Source organism: Musca autumnalis, unplaced genomic scaffold, assembly GCF_047663935.1.
Source record: "Musca autumnalis isolate F117 unplaced genomic scaffold, ASM4766393v1 scaffold_1, whole genome shotgun sequence".
NCBI lineage: Eukaryota > Metazoa > Arthropoda > Insecta > Diptera > Muscidae > Musca > Musca autumnalis.
The window spans coordinates 147705414-147724309 of record NW_027411644.1 but is presented as its reverse complement, the minus strand read 5'-3'; the positions used below and the strand labels follow the sequence as shown (position 1 = coordinate 147724309).

General features: G+C 34.4%; 2 protein-coding genes across 4 annotated transcripts in view; one reads left to right on the top strand and one right to left on the bottom strand.

The window, feature by feature from the left end:
• The window catches only part of LOC141387808 (uncharacterized), a 29020-nt gene extending 14785 nt beyond the window's left edge, over nt 1-14235 (bottom strand). For 2 of the 3 annotated variants that reach the window (XM_073958065.1, XM_073958076.1), the window contains exon 1: nt 12726-14235. Coding sequence is in view for 1 of the 3 variants with exons in the window: in XM_073958076.1 (XP_073814177.1) it covers nt 12726-12728 (3 nt within the window). In the remaining 2 variants the exon portion in view is untranslated. Of the gene's footprint in view, nt 1-12632 lie in introns of all 3 variants that reach the window. The other variant, XM_073958055.1, reaches the window with a different exon arrangement.
• St2 (Sulfotransferase 2) lies at nt 1343-18483 on the top strand. The gene is made up of 3 exons (XM_073958092.1): nt 1343-3082; nt 17602-17716; nt 17803-18483. The coding sequence occupies exons 1-3, from the start codon at nt 2748-2750 to the stop codon at nt 18343-18345; spliced, it is 993 nt and encodes a 330-aa protein (XP_073814193.1). The 5' UTR covers nt 1343-2747; the 3' UTR covers nt 18346-18483.
• The last annotated feature ends 413 nt before the right edge of the window (nt 18484-18896 follow it).

Sequence of the window (18896 nt, the reverse complement as noted above, 5' to 3'; positions counted from 1 at the left end):
ACCACAGACGGACGGACGGACGGACGGACGTGCACAGATCGACTCAGAATTTTACCCTGATCAAGAATATATATACTTTATAGGGTCGCAAATGAGTATTTCAATGCGTTACAAACGGAAAAACAAACTTAATATACCCTCCATACTATGGTGGAGGGTATAAAAAAAATAAAAAGTAGCTAAATTTCACTTAACATTTTCTTAAAATTAACAAAAATGAGAACAACTCATTATTTGCACTGTCAACTAAAGAATTGCAAAATTCACAACTTTTCAGTCTTTCATGGTATTTTTTGAAAAGTTGGTTCTAATATTTCGTATGCCCAACTTTGACATCAAAAACAGCTTATAAACGTATCTGAATTTAATAAATAAGTATCGGAATGTCATATTCCAATGGTATTTTTTTCCATTCTTCTTTATTGCATTTTATTTAGTCCCCCAGGTTAGTGGCCGGCCTATTCCCGACTTTTTCCTTCAAGTGTACCCATGAATTGTCGATGGGGTTAATATCTAGACATTGGAACGGGGTATAAATGACTTTGGTACAGTTGTATAACAACCAAGTCCTACATAAATTAAATTTATGCTTAGGGGCGTTGTCTTGGTAGTACTTATAGCGCAATTTGTATGAATTTTCAGGGCCAACAGGCCTAAATTTCTTGACGGTTTTGGTTAAATCATGTTTTGAAACATCTAAGTAAACTTCCTTTGTCATTATTTCCTCCAAAATCTGGATGTTACCAACGTCACTGCTTGGTATACAACCCCATACCATAAATGACAGTTTTCCGAACTTTACGGTATGCATTAAATTCTGGTTTTCCATGGCTGTAAGGGGTTTTCGCAACTCTTTCTGAGACCCATCGTTATAGTACAGCATAATTTTAGTCTCATCAGAAAGTATAATGTCATGCCGATACTAAAGATGTCGTGAAAAGTTGTCTGTAATAAGTGTGAATAGTTTCTATATATTGTGCTGTGGGAGAGCAATGGTTTTTAGTTAGAGGTAGTTTACACTATCTATCAATGTCATATGACACGAAATAAAAACATTCCATATCTACCCACGGAGGCAATGTGGAGACGAAATTCTATTGTATTTTTGTTGGGGTGGACGCACAGAATAAATGGCGTAAGGAAAATCTCCAATATTCCACATATTAGTGAATATTTAACGATCGAAAATTTCATGTCATATGACATTTACATATAGTGTAAACTACCCCTTAGTCACTCGTGATGAGTACTTGTTATTATGTAGCACTTTTCTGACTCTTCCATGTGACACACTTACTCCAAAATCATTTTTAATAAAAAAAAGCAATTTTCTGATGCTGCTTTGGGCTTTTTCGCCAATTTCTTTAATCATTCTTCTGTTGATTCGTGGGATTACTTTTTTGGGCCTGTCATGTAACGCCTTCATTTTGAGCCTTTCTCGGTGCGGTATATGATGTTGTATACACTTCTCAGGTTACGAGATGTGGCCTTAAGGATTTCTGTTTCGGATTTACCATTATTATAAATGGAATAGACCAAATGTAGCATATTTTCCGAAACCGTTTACCTGCCTTTTTTTTCTGATTATAATGTCTATGTTACACACACAAAAATTAATTTATGATCAAAAATTATGGATCTACATGTCCACATACCATAAAAATCACAAAAATCCTTAATTGGAAATTATGATCAGATAGATATTTTTGGCTTTGAGTTCGAATTTGAATTTTTCGATACTGTAGTGCGATTCTCTAACACATTTTTTGAGTTACCGACAAAAATCGGTAACATTAAAACGCAAAATTATGAACGAAAAAATAAAAAAAAAGTTGTGTTGTCAACTTGCTATCGGTAGACTTTACGACTGCTTTTTATTCCTCGCTAACTTACCGAAAAACATCGGTATCCTATGTATATATGTAAGTTAATCAAACGTAATCCATGTCTTTGCTTTTTTTTTTGTTAGTTATGTATGTACATTTGTACGTATACACTGCAAGGCAAAACTACAGTAGGGGATCGATTAGCTGTCATGGTCGGGACCTTAAGTACCTCTCATAATTGATTTTCTCAATTAATGGAGAAACTGTCCTTCCAACTATTTTCCCATATACATATTTTAATTAAGAATATATTTTTTACATATTTCTAAACTAATAATGTTCAAAAAGTAATGTGAAGATTTGGAGATGCTTAATGTTAAAAATATTTCATAGCATTTGTAAAATATATGGTTATTTATGTATGGAAACACACATTGTGTATGTATTTTGACATTTGGTTATGTACCTTAAATTCCCGGATAATAGAGATTCCCGGCTAAGTGATATCGCAGCCGGATATTAGAGTTCCAACTGTATTTGTGAAAACTTGCAATGATTCAATGCAGTGATATTAAAAACGGCCTAGGTCCATTGGCAATTGCCTATGGTGCGGAAACTTGTTACGATTTATCAAAGCGAAAAACAAACAAATTCCAGTTTTCATTTGCAAATGCGGAAAACACACAAAATGCTCTCAACAACTGGAAAATCAAACTTTCACTACTGTCATTGAATGAACATGAAAGCGTCGTACAACCACCGTATTGAAATTTCCCAGCGATAGCCATCGTGTATGTTGCAGTTTTCCAAACGTCGTTCACATAAACGGTTGCCTGTTGAATAAATACGAGTAGGTCTGGAGCAAAATAATCATTGAATGAAATTAAAAATTAGAAACTCCCGCAAAAAAGTTTACGCAACATGTCACTAGTTTTCAAAGAATTGGAAGAAGAAATTGCGAAACGTGTGGACACATTCTATGTCGATAAAAATTGTTTTATCGAGGTTTTGCCGGGCAATGTCATAGTACCGAGAAAATTTATGGAAATTGGAGAGTCCATTCGAAATCTCAAAACTTATTCAGATGACGTCTGGTTAGTATCATATCCAAGAACAGGTTCAACGTGGGCCCAGGAAATGATATGGTTATTGGGCAATCACTTGGACTTCGATGGTGCCAAACAAATGCAACAGATACGATCACCAATAGTCGAGTTGTCGGCTTTATTTAGTGTTGATCATCATGAATGGGTTTCGTAAGTATATAATATGTATTATTCAGGGCAATCATGAGCTACGTTCCCGTACTTTTTAATAGTAAAATTCGTAAAAGAGAGAACTTTAAAAAATGTTTTCTTACACAAAAGTTTTTTGAAATAGTTCGGGAACGGAAAAATGGAAAATACGTCAAAAAAACTGGAACAAATGTCAAAGTCGGCGTATCAGCCAATCAGACGCCGGCAACCATGTTACTATTTTTTACACGCTCAAATTTGTCGAGTAAAAAGCTTTTAAAGAGAGCGCCATTCAGCGCCATTTTTGTTCAAAGAGAAGTGAACATTTTACAACTTTTTTGTGTACGGGAACGGGTTTTCGGGTAAAATGTGTAAAAGTCGTAAAAATTGTAAAAACTTTTTAGTTCTGGAACAAAGCTATGAATAAAAAGTCCGTGCGGAATTTGTTCCCTTTCCCCAATTTCACAATTTTTTATTTCCAAATTTATGTCCAAAAAGGGGAATATATTTGTCGATTCGGCGAAAATATTCTATAATTAAGTGATTGATTTTTTAAAGAATTTCACTTTTTAAATTTATTTTCCGAGCGGAAAATTCCGAGGGAATTATTTATGATTGCCCTGATTATTCTCGCTTATAGGGTTGTCTTGAATCCATGTCATATACATTTTTTTAATTGCCACAGGACCAACAATTTTTATGTATTTGGTTATTGGGTATGGACTTCTTAAATACTGAGGTCTTATTATTCATAAAAAGTAAATCGAATATTTTTGACACTCACTGTATAAGCAAATATGCCTTATAAGATTAAAATGAATTCATATCGAGCTTAAGAATTTAAAACACCTGAAACTTTTTAATGTTATTTTAAAATAAAAGTTGGGTCTATATTCGGAATACGCTTGGCACAAAACGAATGTCATCATAATTTTCGGACGTCACTGCAAATAAGAGATGACCAGATCGCCTTAAATCTGATCGGTTATTATAGTGAAACATGTTAGATATATAATCTCTGTTCTAGTTTTTGTTATATCATCCACCGAAACAGGGGTAACATTAAATTTGTCATACCGTTTGTAACACATCTTAGGCCCCATAGAATAGTATACATTAGAGTGACCCAAAAAAACATGTTTTATACCCTCAGCATTTATGCTAACGAGGGTATATATACACTTTCATACGGGAAAAATGTGCCTCATGGTTTCAGACCCCAAGTATTTTGGACGAAATGTGTTTCAGACAATTTGGAGTCGATTTATCCATGTCCGTCTGTCTGTCTGACTGGCTGGTGCGCAAGATAACTCTCGAACGGATGAACCGAATTGGTCCAAAATTTGGCGTTAGTAATATGTATATTATACTTATTTTGAATATCGGATTTTGATATAGCTATATACGGCCCAAAATATGCCAAATATGCATATGGGAGCAAAATCAAAATCCGATCCGATTTCCAAAATTTTTTGTAGAAATCGTTTTTAGCCACAATAATGAACTGGTAAAGTTTTTTCATTGATTGGACCATAATTGTAGCATTTAGAGAATTTTGGTGAAAATGCCCCTTTGGCCCCATACAAATTACTATGGTAACAAAGATCGCTAGGTTGGCACGGGTCAACCTTAACCGATCGCCTTAAATTTCATATATATGGTTTTTGGATCAAATGGAAAAAATTTGGGGGGTAGGAAATATATTTTTTTGTTTTTTGTTATTGGGTCACTCTAGTATACATATATATTCCTGATCAATATAAAATTCTATGACAATTTAACGATGTCCGTATGTATTTCCATCCACCTATTAAATCAATATAGATCTTGCAATATTTAAGACAGAACTTTACATTCCTCCTAGTATTCCCAAAAGATTTGATATTGAAAATGTACTATATCGGACCACGATTAATGTAGCCCCAAAGGATACCACCCGATTGTGCGGAATTTGAAGGTTTTATTCACATTATCCAATGACTGAAATTTGGTATATAGTATTCCCCAGGAATTTTCTAGCAGATAATTCTTGATATAATTCCACGTTCCTGCCACACGATGAAATAAATTTTATGAAATTATAAGTCCTTAGATCGAGTTCCATGCTAGGGCAATTTCATGAAATTTCTGTAGTGGGGAACTCGATCTAAAAACGCATATAAAATGGAAAATTTTTATTGCAAGTTTCACCGTGTGGCATAGCACCAAGTAGTGTCGTAAAACATACCGTTCGGACTCGGCGATAAACAGTAGGTCCCATGTCATTCCATATCATTCAGCCAATATGAATCAGCGTACACCCATCGATATGAGAGAGGTCTCCCTTTATCCCTTAGGGGATGTTGTGGGAGCATATGTATATACATATGTAGCCAATCGAATGGCTAACTAATTATTTTATATTTCTTCAATAAAATTTGTGGAGTAGGGTAAAAAATTCGACCAGGCAGAACTTAACCATAAAGCATTGAAATAATCATTTGCGGCCCTATGAAGTATATATGTATATTCTTGATCATGGTAAAAATCTGAGTCGATCTATGCATGTCCGTCCGTCCGTCTGTGGTAATAATTCTCGTGTCCTCAAAAATTGATATAGGACGCCAAAATGTTGGAAATTCTTTTGTTTTGGTATAAACCCCATATAACGGCACCGCCCGATTTAAGGTATTTTTACGTTTTTGGCTACATTTTCAGACCGAATTAACTGTTTGACATTTGAGCATTGTGTTGACCAAAAATATATCTATTAAAAATTGTGATCGTAGGTCCATGTTTTGGAATGGCCTCTACACAACGGTAGCTCGATTTCAGGCAACACCGCGTGTTGCCAGGCGCCATTTAAAAAAAATTTTGGACAGTTTGACAGTTTTTAGCCTATACGGTCAAGGTCAAGGTCAAGGTCATACGACCTTGTGTTGTGTTGTTTACAGTGATTTGAAAAAAAAATCACTTTGCAAAAAAATTTAATTTACTTGTGAACACTTTCGTCCGATCATTTTTACAACGTTCGACGTGGATAATCACGGGAAGAGTACATCGATCGAATTAAACCTGTGTATGTCGATAAAGGGCCATCCTACAGCGCTATGAAAAACTGGTTTAATGAATTTAATCGTAGCCGACACTAGCCTAAACCAGTAAGGAAAGGATCATAGTCGGGCGGGGCCGACTATATGATACCCTACACCACTGTGAATATGTAAAATATATATACGAGATATATGTATATCGATATATATATATAGTATGGTACACTTATTAATAGAGAAAATTCCGTCACACATTCCAAATTTCATCAAAATCGGACGTATATAACGTGTTTGTTGCAGCAAATACGTCAAATCGGCCGAAAATATATATGGGAGCTATATCCAAATGAGGACCGATTTCGATATAATTTATTTTTAGACCGAATTCAGTCACACATTCCAGATTTCATCAAAATCGGGCGTATATAGCGTGTTTGATGCATCAAATACGCCAAATAGGGCGAAAATATATGGGAGCTATATCCAAATCTGAACCGATTTCAATATAATTTAGCATACTTATTTTTCGATCGAATTTGGTCAGACATTCTAAATTTCATCAAAATCGGACGTATATTGCGTGTTTGGTGCATCAAATACGCCAAATCGGGCGAAAATATATATGGGAGCTATATCCAACTCTAAATTGATTTCAATATAATTTGGCATACTTATTTTTAGACCGAATTCAGTCACACATTCCAAATTTCATCAAAATTGAACAGATATAGTGTGTTTGGTGCATCAAATACGCCAAATCGGGCGAAAATATATATGGGAACTATATCCAAATCTGAACCGATATTCACCAAAAGCAATAGCGTTCTTCCTGTGGCTAAAAAAATTATATTCCCCAATTTTCAGCTGAATCGGACAAAAAAATGCGAACTGTACGTTGCGAACGAAAATACATGCACAGACGGACGGACGGACATGCATAAATCGACTCAGAAAGGGATTATATGTATATCCTCAAAAATAACTATGGGTCTATTTCGTTTCCTTTTGTATGTTACATACAAATGCACAAAGACATAATACCCCTTACCACAGTGTGGTGTAGGGTATAAAAACGTGAGTTTCGCCCAAAATCGGCCATTGTGTCAGAAAAAATATTAAGCCGAATATGAACGGATAATGCAAGATCGCCATATTATATACCGTGAAATAGGAACATCCTTGGCTATTTCTTCCACCAACTAACATTGGATATTACATTAACACCTGGCCGCAAAAATGGATTTTTCTCGTTAAATCCACCAAAATTGGACAATCAAAAAGAGGTTCTTGGGGATTGGTGCAAAGAAATTGTGAATAAACACAATCGTTGTGCTTCAAACGACGTTAATAACATCGTCACAGACGAATCTTGGATCTATCCTTAAGCTTCAACTATGTTAAATTTTCAAAAATATTGCCCATACACTGAGGGTATAAAAATTTCGGCCCAGCCGAACATAACCCCCTTCTTACTTGTTTTAATTTATAAATATTTTTTCTACTACATACTTGGCAGCATACATATGGGGATTTCTGAATGAAATCGGACACTTTTTCAAAATGAGGTTACTGCATCAAAACAACATTTCAAATTTTTTTGACTAAAGGTTCCAAACTTATCACGCCTTGAAATCGTCGAATTCTGTAAAAACTATATGCAAATAAATGCTCAAAACTTCCTTAATATTGGTCCAATTTGAAAAAATCTTTTTTTGTATGATTCGTTGTTTTATCAGCTGCAGTGCCAGGCATAATTATGTTGACAAAATTTACATTTGTCTTAAAAGGCATATAATTATTGTCACCTTTCATAAAACGGGATATTAATAGCTTAGGGGTTTTATTTGGCCCCTCAGCTAAATAAAAATCAATGGATCAAAGAAATTTCAGCTAAATTTCTGATTAGATAGCCCAATGTTTAAATATGGAGACAAAAGCAAAACGGCATAAGTATCTTGACACGTCATAATTATGTTACTTTTGGTACTTAATCGTACCTTTTGGTACCAAAATTAATAGCTTTAGCTAAATTATTCACATTCAAGTAAAAATGTACTTGACAGTCATATATTTTATATTAAAATAGGAAATGTTGGTGTCAAAAGTTGTAACGAAATTTAAAATGACAGTCTCGGTGATAAATGAAGCTAGTTATTAGATATTGCTGCAGTTATCAGTTTATTTTGTAACGAATAAATACCAAAATACTAAAAACTCTAAATTACGGACGTTGGTCTTCGGTAAATAGAGCAGAATTATAAATCTAATCTTACTTGTGCACACAAATCCTCAACTTCTGAACAATTTCGATGTCAGAACAATTTCTCTATCAAGACTAGAACCTCTAGATAATTTGAAGTCATATTTTGCTATTCCACTCGGTTGATAAGGCATAACTACAAAAATTGCCAATTAGATTTTTAATAAAAATCAGTTACCTTCTATAATCATTGTGGTAGAGCATATTATGTATGGACTGATAAAAATGTATTTGAACATAATTCATCTTAAAATACACTTTTCAGTAAGCTTGAGTCAAAAAACCGCCCAAAAGTTGGGTATCTTTGTGAAATAAATGTCCTTCTAATGCTATTTTCATGCCCAAATGCTTCCAGGCATAAGAATAGTCTGATCAACTATTTAAAATACTGTGATATTTAATTTTTATCGTTAATGCTGCGGACTATAATGAATATTTTCATAACAACATGGTAGTAAACTGATCGAGGTGTTATGTATTCATTTGCAGAACACTGCTACTATGGTAAGGCTGAATTTTGTGGAGCACGTTTTGAGCGTATTTCGTGTTCAAACTTAAAGGCACTTCCTTCAAATATCATATTTTTAAGAGAGTAAATGTTCTTACTCACATAAAAAATATTCTGAGATAATAAGAGAAAACCATCGAAAATGTTGTTTAATGATGAATCTCTTGCATATCCCTATATCCTTGAAATATCGATCCATAAATGAGTCCATAATGGTACAGATGTGTGTGAAATATATTATTTTTACCGTAACTGATAATAACCAAAAGTATAAATAAGACATTTTCAATTGTTGAGGTCTAAAAATCAATAGAACCATTTTGTCAAAATATGTACTTATGCCACGCAGTGAAATTTTATATCCATTACAAAAGTGCAAGCGTATATTCGATTTGGTAAAATTTATTAAAAATTTTAAGTACTCTAGTAAAGGATTAGCCAGAATATTTTTTCATATTTTTGTAAAAGACTAATAAGGTAAAAAATCAAACACATAATTTTTTAAATCTTGTCAAAATAATTATACCAGGCACTGTATATAATAAAAATTAAAAAAATCTTGGTTGCAATTTTCTCGATTTTTCTTGATTTTTCTTTGTATTAAACTACGATCAATTACAAAAACTGTAAGTCCTATTTGGTAGTGGGATTCGAAGGATTACTATTTTTTCTATTTTTATACCCTCAGCCTTTAGGCTAAGGAGGGTATATACACTTTGATACGATGAAAATGTGCCTCATCGAAATAATGGTTTTAGACCCCAAGTATGTTTGGACGAAATGTGTTTCAGACAATTTGGAGTCGATCTAGCCATGTCCGTCCGTCTGTCTGTCTGTCTGTCCTGCTGGCTGGAGCGCACGATAACTCTCGAACGGATGAACCGATTCGGTTTAAATTTTGGCTTTCGTAATATTTTGCCCGAACTTAGTTTAAGTTCGAAGATGAGCTACATCGGTCCACTCCTTCCGGTACCTCCCCCACAAAAGTTCGAAAATGTTCGGAAAGTTTGTGCGCACGATAACTCTTGAAGGTAGTGACCGATTTGGTCCATACTTTGTACGGCGTAAACTTTCTACCAGAGGAATATGAGGCTCCAATATGGTCTCAATAAGTCTACTCCTTCGGGTACCTCCCACACAAAATTTCGGAAAAGTTCAGTTTAGGGCCATCTCTTGAATCGCTTTGATTTTTGTTTTAGCAACTTGTATTCACTGCCCTCCATACGACGGTACAAGTTTTATCAGGGGCAAGTCCATACTTCCTGAGAAAATAGCATGAAAGTTGCAAAAAACCCCTATGACACCGTGTGAGGTGGTAACTCTCGAACGAATCTTACGATTCGGTCCAAAATATGGCCTTAGTAATATTTTGTCCCAACATAGTTTAAGTTTGAAGATACGCCATATCGGTCCACTCCTTCAGGTACCTCCCCCACAAAAGTTAAAAAATTTTCGGAAAAATTGTTCGTACGGTAACTCTTGAAGGTAGTGGCCGAATTGGTCTATACTTTACACATCCTAATATATCTACCAGATATAGATCAGGTTCAAATATGGACTATACTTGTCGACTCCATCCGGTACCTCCCACAAAAAATTTCGGATAAATTCACTTTAAGACCTGATATCGAATAACTTTGATGTTTGTTGAAGCAACTTGCATTCGCTGCCTCATTTACGATGGTAAAAGTTTTTTAGGGGGAAGTCCATACTTCTTGAGCAAACAGCCCGAAGAGTGTAAAAACCCGCTATGGCACCATATGTTGTGGCTGGAGATACACTTCCATAACGGTCAATGTCGATCCATTCCTTTTAGTATCTCCTCCGCAAAACTTTTGATCTTTAATCCTAATCAACATTTTTGTTTGTTCAAACGCCCAACATTTTTAAAACGCCCTAAATACATACGTATTTTGGGAAAAATTGTTTCAATATACACAGGCTGAGGGTATGTCTCTGTCGGCAAAGCCGACTGATACTTTTTTACTTGTTTTTTTTTTTAAATTTGTCAATACAATTTTTCCTTTATACCATTATGAAACATTTGTTATTCTACCAAAAAATACATGGTAGAACAAGAAAAGGTAACAGCAATACCCAGCTGACTGAACTGGGCCGTAATGTTAGTGTCAAATTCCATACGACATTTTATGTATTTATTTCTATGTTCGATGTATATTAGGGATATATGTTTTTTGAAGAACAAATTTATTCATCAGAAAAAAACTATTTCCCATAAAGACTTCTTCATATCGTTGACATGTAACCTCCTCCAAGTCCGAACAATATGCCGCACACTAAAACACCGCTTATAGAGGCGGTATAATATTTATTAATATGCGTGGCATTTTGTTAACCTTGAAAAGAATAAAGCCCTAATAAACGTGTGTATTTTGATTTCAAAAACAAAAGTTTGAGGCAGCTTCTCCTTTTTCAATGAATTTCCAGCGACCTAAAACATATTTGCAAGAATTATACTTTCTGCGAGAAATAATGCATTTAGTGGAATGATATGGAAACATTCAAATTGAACATCTAACGAGTTTTCATTCATGTTTTCCAAAATATTCAATCAAATGTGAAAAATATTAGTTTTTTAAATTCCAATAATTTATAGACTTTTCCCTATTTTGTTTACATTTATATTTGACACTAACGTTTCAAACAAAAACAAATTCCTATGTGGTTGTATTTGTTGTAGTACTTACTTTACCCGGTTTGTTCTACCATGCAAAAAATACATAATTACATTTTTTAACATTTGTTTTATTTAGGAATTTATCTTAAACATCTTAAAAACTTCGATATTTTTTCGATTTTGAAAATGGATTAGCAATTATTGCACCAGCCGAACATTACACTAACTAAATTGATTATCAAATAAATACAGCTGGGCATCCGAGCCGAATAATCTACCAAATATTAAAGTGATATTTTTTAAGAAGATGATTTTTTAAATATGAAAGAGGATTTGAATTTGAAATATGCAATTGCTAAATCTATCGCGCGCACAAAACAACTTAATTCAGTAATACCTACTAATGCTGATACACTAATTGCCAAACCATTTTCAAAATCGAAAAATGACGCAGTTTCTAAGATGTTTAAGATAAATTCCTAAATAAAACAACAAAACAAATGTTAAAAAATGTAATTTTGTATTTTTTTTTGGTAAAATAACAAATTTTTCACACAGGCATAAAGGAAAAATTGTATTGACAAATTTTAAGAAATAAAGAACAGGTGCGATATTTCGGGAACCGTTAATCAAAAAATCTGGGACACACGCCGAATTTTAAAGACGTTGAAATATTGGCACATGAAACAATTTACAAACGAAGATTTATGCTGGAGATGCTACATATCATAAACGTGTCAGTGGAAAATCGTATAAACTACAAAATGGATACGGAACACTGTGCACAAATTTATAGAAATGCAATAGAGAGACATAAAAAGACTTTAGTTTAGTTGTAAAATACTAAAAATAAGATGTCCATAATTGACTACCGCTAAAAAAAGGAAAACAAAATGTAATTATGTTAAAATAATTTAGTTTAATATTTATATTATAATTGTTAATTGTTCTTTTAAAGTCAATTTCCCTGATGATGTTCTTCGGAGTGGGTCGAAATATTGGAAAAATAAAACTAAAATAAAAAACAAAATCCTATTGTTTTTATTTTCTGACCTAAAGCCAAACAAATCAAGCCGTTAATACAGTCCAAAGGTTAACAATAATTCTAACAAAAAAATTAAACCTATAACAACCTGGTGTCGATTGTTCAGGTAACACACACGTGAGGATTGTTGTAGACTGCCGGACGGACAAATTGTCTCACTGTGATCTTATCTGATAGTTACCATAACGTGTTAGAATGGAGATCACCCCTTGTGATCTTATCTGATGGTTATGTAACGCGTTAGAATGTAGATCACAAACTGAGCGATTTTATTGAATTTTGTTCTAGCCTAAGTACTAATCGTGAGAAGAAATAGTAGGGCGTTAATAGTTTACAGTTGCATAAAATGGTATATCGAAAGTAGTAATTAATGGGTTGTTTTACAAGAGTAGTAGAATAAATTATTTACATAGTTGCATTCTGTCAGTTAACTTTAAAATACAATGAATCAATCACAATGGGGAATTGGAATATTTACAAACTCACAATGACAAAGGTACAAAACTATGAATATTGTTACTATTGAAATGTAGAGGGCATTAAAGTGTAATTATTGAAATATGGATTGCTTCAGTCTCCCCCTCTGATGCTGAAAGCGTCCCGATGAAGCATCAGAAATTACGGATTGGTGAACTTCAATTGTAACCTGCATCAGGATTGTTGCTTCTGCTTAGGATGGACTGCATGAGGAACATTCGTTGTTGAAACTGCTATTGTGCCAATAAGATGTAGTAATTGCATGAAGATGGCGTTGAAGACTTTCTGCGGAACCTCCCCCTGGAGTAAAGGTGACTAACTAACAGTAGAGGTGGATGTATTTTGCCTCCCCCTGGAGTAAAACTGCATCGTACACGTACATTGTTGGTGATTCATCAACCTTCTTTTTCTCAACATGGTTCGCGGTTCATTTTGCAGTTGTAAAGATGAATAACTGACAGCAGAGGTGGATGTATGTTTACCTCACCCTGGAGTAAAACTCATACATCGTACATAGTTGATTCATCAAGCTTCTTTTCCAACAGGCATTTTCTTCTTGTGGATCATCTTTGGATACGAATGCGGCAACTGATCATTCCAAGAATTACGCTGTGCTATTGAATTTGTTGTTGTTGTCCTCGGCTATTACTCACAGATTATGGTTGGTGTGGTCGTGATACATGGCCACGAGTTGGGCGCCATTATAACAACCTGGTGTCGATTGTTCAGGTAACACACACGTGAGGATTGTTGTAGACTGCCGGACGGACAAATTGTCTCACTGTGATCTTATCTGATAGTTACCATAACGTGTTAGAATGGAGATCACCCCTTGTGATCTTATCTGATGGTTATGTAACGCGTTAGAATGTAGATCACAAACTGAGCGATTTTATTGAATTTTGTTCTAGCCTAAGTACTAATCGTGAGAAGAAATAGTAGGGCGTTAATAGTTTACAGTTGCATAAAATGGTATATCGAAAGTAGTAATTAATGGGTTGTTTTACAAGAGTAGTAGAATAAATTATTTACATAGTTGCATTCTGTCAGTTAACTTTAAAATACAATGAATCAATCACAATGGGGAATTGGAATATTTACAAACTCACAATGACAAAGGTACAAAACTATGAATATTGTTACTATTGAAATGTAGAGGGCATTAAAGTGTAATTATTGAAATATGGATTGCTTCAAACCTTTATTTGAAAAATTGTCCAATTTCACTCAGAAATGCCCATACAGTGAATGTCACTGAAAATGATGCAACCTGAAATAAAAAATGTAAACGTTGATAATATGGAAACGGGTCGAGCTTTTTTAACAATTCGAAAAAGATTCTGTAGGCTGAAAAGTTGTCTTTAAGATGGCATACAAAAATATTCCGTTTACAGTACCGTTATACTAAAATTTTACAGGAAAACAAAAAATTGTGCATTTTTGAGGTGAGCATTAAAAATGATGCACCACAATAACCGATTAATAATTTCCAAATTGTTCGCTTATTATGCAATTTTAGTAATCGGAATGGTGGAATAATTGGTTCCCTACCGTTTTCAGTAGTTTTGTCATTGATTCCAACAGAAAGAATGATGTTCCTGAGGCAATTTGGCTAGAAATTTCAAGTTTTTGAAGTTATTTTCCAAAAAAATGACTATGAAAAATCATTAAGGGTTATGTCCAGAGTACGTACAAACAATCTAATGATATATGGATAGTCCTGCATTAGCCCGACTTGCCCTATATTATACTAGTCTTTAACGGCGTTGCCCTGATAGAGGTAAACATCGGGGCATAGAACACAATTTTTTGCACTTTTCTTTGAAAATAGCTTTCAGAAATATTGTGAACAATGTTTTGACCATGTTTGCTTTTACAAAAACAAAAATTTCAACACCCATTGTTGCCATTCATGTCCAAGCAATACCACTCCCTTCGACGAGTTTCATAGAATCATCATATTTTTGCGGGCATTGCGTGGTATAAAATTCTTAGTTCGGATGAAAATTTGCATATCTGGCGTAAAGTCGTTATCTTACTTTGGAAGAAGCCAACACACACCCGAGTTTATATAAATAAACTGTCGCTATCAAAATGCTTCGTAAGAAGTACTATTGTTTGGGCTTGAACCGCAACAGAGAGTGTCGAAATATTTGTTTTTATAAAAGCAAACATGGTCAAAACATTGTTAACAATTTTTTAATTTTTTAATTTTTTAATCGAGCTTTATGATCTATTATGCAAGTGAAAAAGGAAAGCCGACGATTCGAACCCACACACCCACCACTATGTGACATGCATGTTTCGTCTTCGGTAAAGACTCTTCAGACATATCGGATGTGGAGCGGCTTCGATGTCCTCGAACTTTTCTTCTTTCAAATGCATTTTTGTTTTGTATTTTACAACAACAATGAGGATTTTCCCATTTAGTTGTGCTTTCATGACAAACGCTTAGCGCTGCCTTTGAAAGTTATGAGTTTGGCTCTGAACGCTAACACGCCGTGACTACACTTTTTTCCTGTGTTTTTCAAGGACGTGGGTTCAAACCCCAGCCTGGCTCAGCTGATTTTATTTATTTGAAAATTTTTTGCCTTTTTTAGGCGAAGATCATTTTTTTAAGATTAATTTTTTAATTTTTTAATTTTTTAATCGAGCTTTATGATCTATTATGCAAGTGAAAAAGGAAAGCCGACGATTCGAACCCACACACCCACCACTATGTGACATGCATGTTTCGTCTTCGGTAAAGACTCTTCAGACATATCGGATGTGGAGCGGCTTCGATGTCCTCGAACTTTTCTTCTTTCAAATGCATTTTTGTTTTGTATTTTACAACAACAATGAGGATTTTCCCATTTAGTTGTGCTTTCATGACAAACGCTTAGCGCTGCCTTTGAAAGTTATGAGTTTGGCTCTGAACGCTAACACGCCGTGACTACACTTTTTTCCTGTGTTTTTCAAGGACGTGGGTTCAAACCCCAGCCTGGCTCAGCTGATTTTATTTATTTGAAAATTTTTTGCCTTTTTTAGGCGAAGATCATTTTTTTAAGATTAATTTTTTAATTTTTTAATTTTTTAATCGAGCTTTATGATCTATTATGCAAGTGAAAAAGGAAAGCCGACGATTCGAACCCACACACCCACCACTATGTGACATGCATGTTTCGTCTTCGGTAAAGACTCTTCAGACATATCGGATGTGGAGCGGCTTCGATGTCCTCGAACTTTTCTTCTTTCAAATGCATTTTTGTTTTGTATTTTACAACAACAATGAGGATTTTCCCATTTAGTTGTGCTTTCATGACAAACGCTTAGCGCTGCCTTTGAAAGTTATGAGTTTGGCTCTGAACGCTAACACGCCGTGACTACACTTTTTTCCTGTGTTTTTCAAGGACGTGGGTTCAAACCCCAGCCTGGCTCAGCTGATTTTATTTATTTGAAAATTTTTTGCCTTTTTTAGGCGAAGATCATTTTTTTAAGATTAATTTTTTAATTTTTTAATTTTTTAATCGAGCTTTATGATCTATTATGCAAGTGAAAAAGGAAAGCCGACGATTCGAACCCACACACCCACCACTATGTGACATGCATGTTTCGTCTTCGGTAAAGACTCTTCAGACATATCGGATGTGGAGCGGCTTCGATGTCCTCGAACTTTTCTTCTTTCAAATGCATTTTTGTTTTGTATTTTACAACAACAATGAGGATTTTCCCATTTAGTTGTGCTTTCATGACAAACGCTTAGCGCTGCCTTTGAAAGTTATGAGTTTGGCTCTGAACGCTAACACGCCGTGACTACACTTTTTTCCTGTGTTTTTCAAGGACGTGGGTTCAAACCCCAGCCTGGCTCAGCTGATTTTATTTATTTGAAAATTTTTTGCCTTTTTTAGGCGAAGATCAACAATAACAATATTTCTAAAAACTATTTTCAAAGAAAAGTGCAAACAATTTTGTTCTTTGCCTTGATTTTTACCTCTATGAGGGCAACGCCGTTAAAGACTAGTCTAATATGGGGCAAGCCTGGCTAACACAGGACTTTCCATATATCATTAGATTGTTTGCACGTACTCTGGTCATAACCCATAATGATTTCATAGTCATGTGTTGGATAATAACTTCAAAAACTGGAAATTTCTAGCCAAATTGCCTACAAAGGGACATTAATTACAATCATGCCAAAATTACGCCAGGAACATAATTTTTTCTATCGGAATCAAAACGGGAGAGAACCTATTATTCCACCATTCTGATAACTAAAATGGCAAAAAAACGAGAAAAATTTGGAAATTATTAATCGATTATTGTGGTGCATCATTTTTAATGCTCACTTCAAAATGCTAATTTTTTGTTTTCCGGTAAAATTTTAGTATAGCGGTACTGTAAACTTAATATTCTTGTATGCTATCTTAAAGACAACTTTTCAGCCTACAAAATGTTTTTTGAATTGTTAAAAAATCAGGTTGCATCATTTTCAGTGACAGTCACTGTATAAAAAACAATAATTAAAGAGGCTACCTAAGCAAAATCTTTAACTTCTAATGATTCTTTTTACATTTTTCACCTTATCATTTAACGGAAAGTGACACCCTAGGAAATACTGTGGAAACTGTGCGCAACTTGCAGAGACCCAGGTTTGCCCGTTCACACTTACCATGGCATTTGCTGCCAAAAGATATGGAGACATCTAATGCGAAGGTAAATTGTTTGTGCACTTTATATTTCTTAATACATATGTATACATACATAGATTTTAATGTTAACATCCTTTTTCCCCATTGCAGATTATATATACTTCTCGGAATCCAAAAGATCTTTGTGTCTCTTTTTACCACTATTGTAAGCTAATGCATGGTTTGCAAGGCTCTTTTGAGGAATTTTCACAACTTTTCCTCGATGGACTCACACCAATTGGTTCATATTGGAAACATGTCTTGCCTTTTTGGGAGCGAAAGAATCAACCAAACGTTTTGTTTCTAAAATACGAAGACATGAAACGTGATCTGCCAGCAACAATTCGAAATTGTGCAGCATTCTTAAATGTCGATTATGAGCTATCCGATGACAACATGAAGAAAATTTGCGATCACCTAAAATTCGACAAGATGCAATCGAATCCAGCGGTTAATTTAGATCCCTTACTAAACCGTTTCGATTCAAATGGTAATCGAAATACTGAAGATGAATCGAATGGACAAATCAAATTTATTCGTAAGGGTCAAATTGGCGATTGGAAAAATTACATATCGCACGAAATGTCTAAGAAATTTGATGATTGGATAGTTGAAAACTCCCGTAATACAGGACTGACTTTTGAATATGAATAAGGCAAAAGTGTAAATGTTATGAACGCCAATTTCTGTACCCCACATAACTTTCTGTGGAGGATATCGTAATTATTTATGGGATGTTTACAGTATATTAAATTACTTTCATGCTTTATATCTTATGCAACTGTATTGGAAACTTGTTTATAGTAAATAAATTATTATAAAATATACTATACTATCTACATTTTATAAATTATTATTGATTGCTTTTACGCCAAATCGTGGGCGCATAGTGCCAATATATATTTATTCCAATCGTTTCTATTTGAACTTAAAGTTTTAATAGTATTCCATGATTGATTTCCTGGATGTAAGGTAGTTTCTTCTACAATGCTTCTTCTCCAGCTACCTCTCGGTCTGCCTCTTCTTCGCGTTTCTTGGGGATTCCATTGTTGCTTTTGAGTCTCAATAAACTAAACCTTAACCTTTGATATCCAGTTATTTGGCCACCATATGTGGAGAATAAAACGTAGAGATCTATTTACGAACGATTACAGTTTATTCGTGAGCTCATTAGACACAAGCCAAGTTTATATTTATTTATTTAT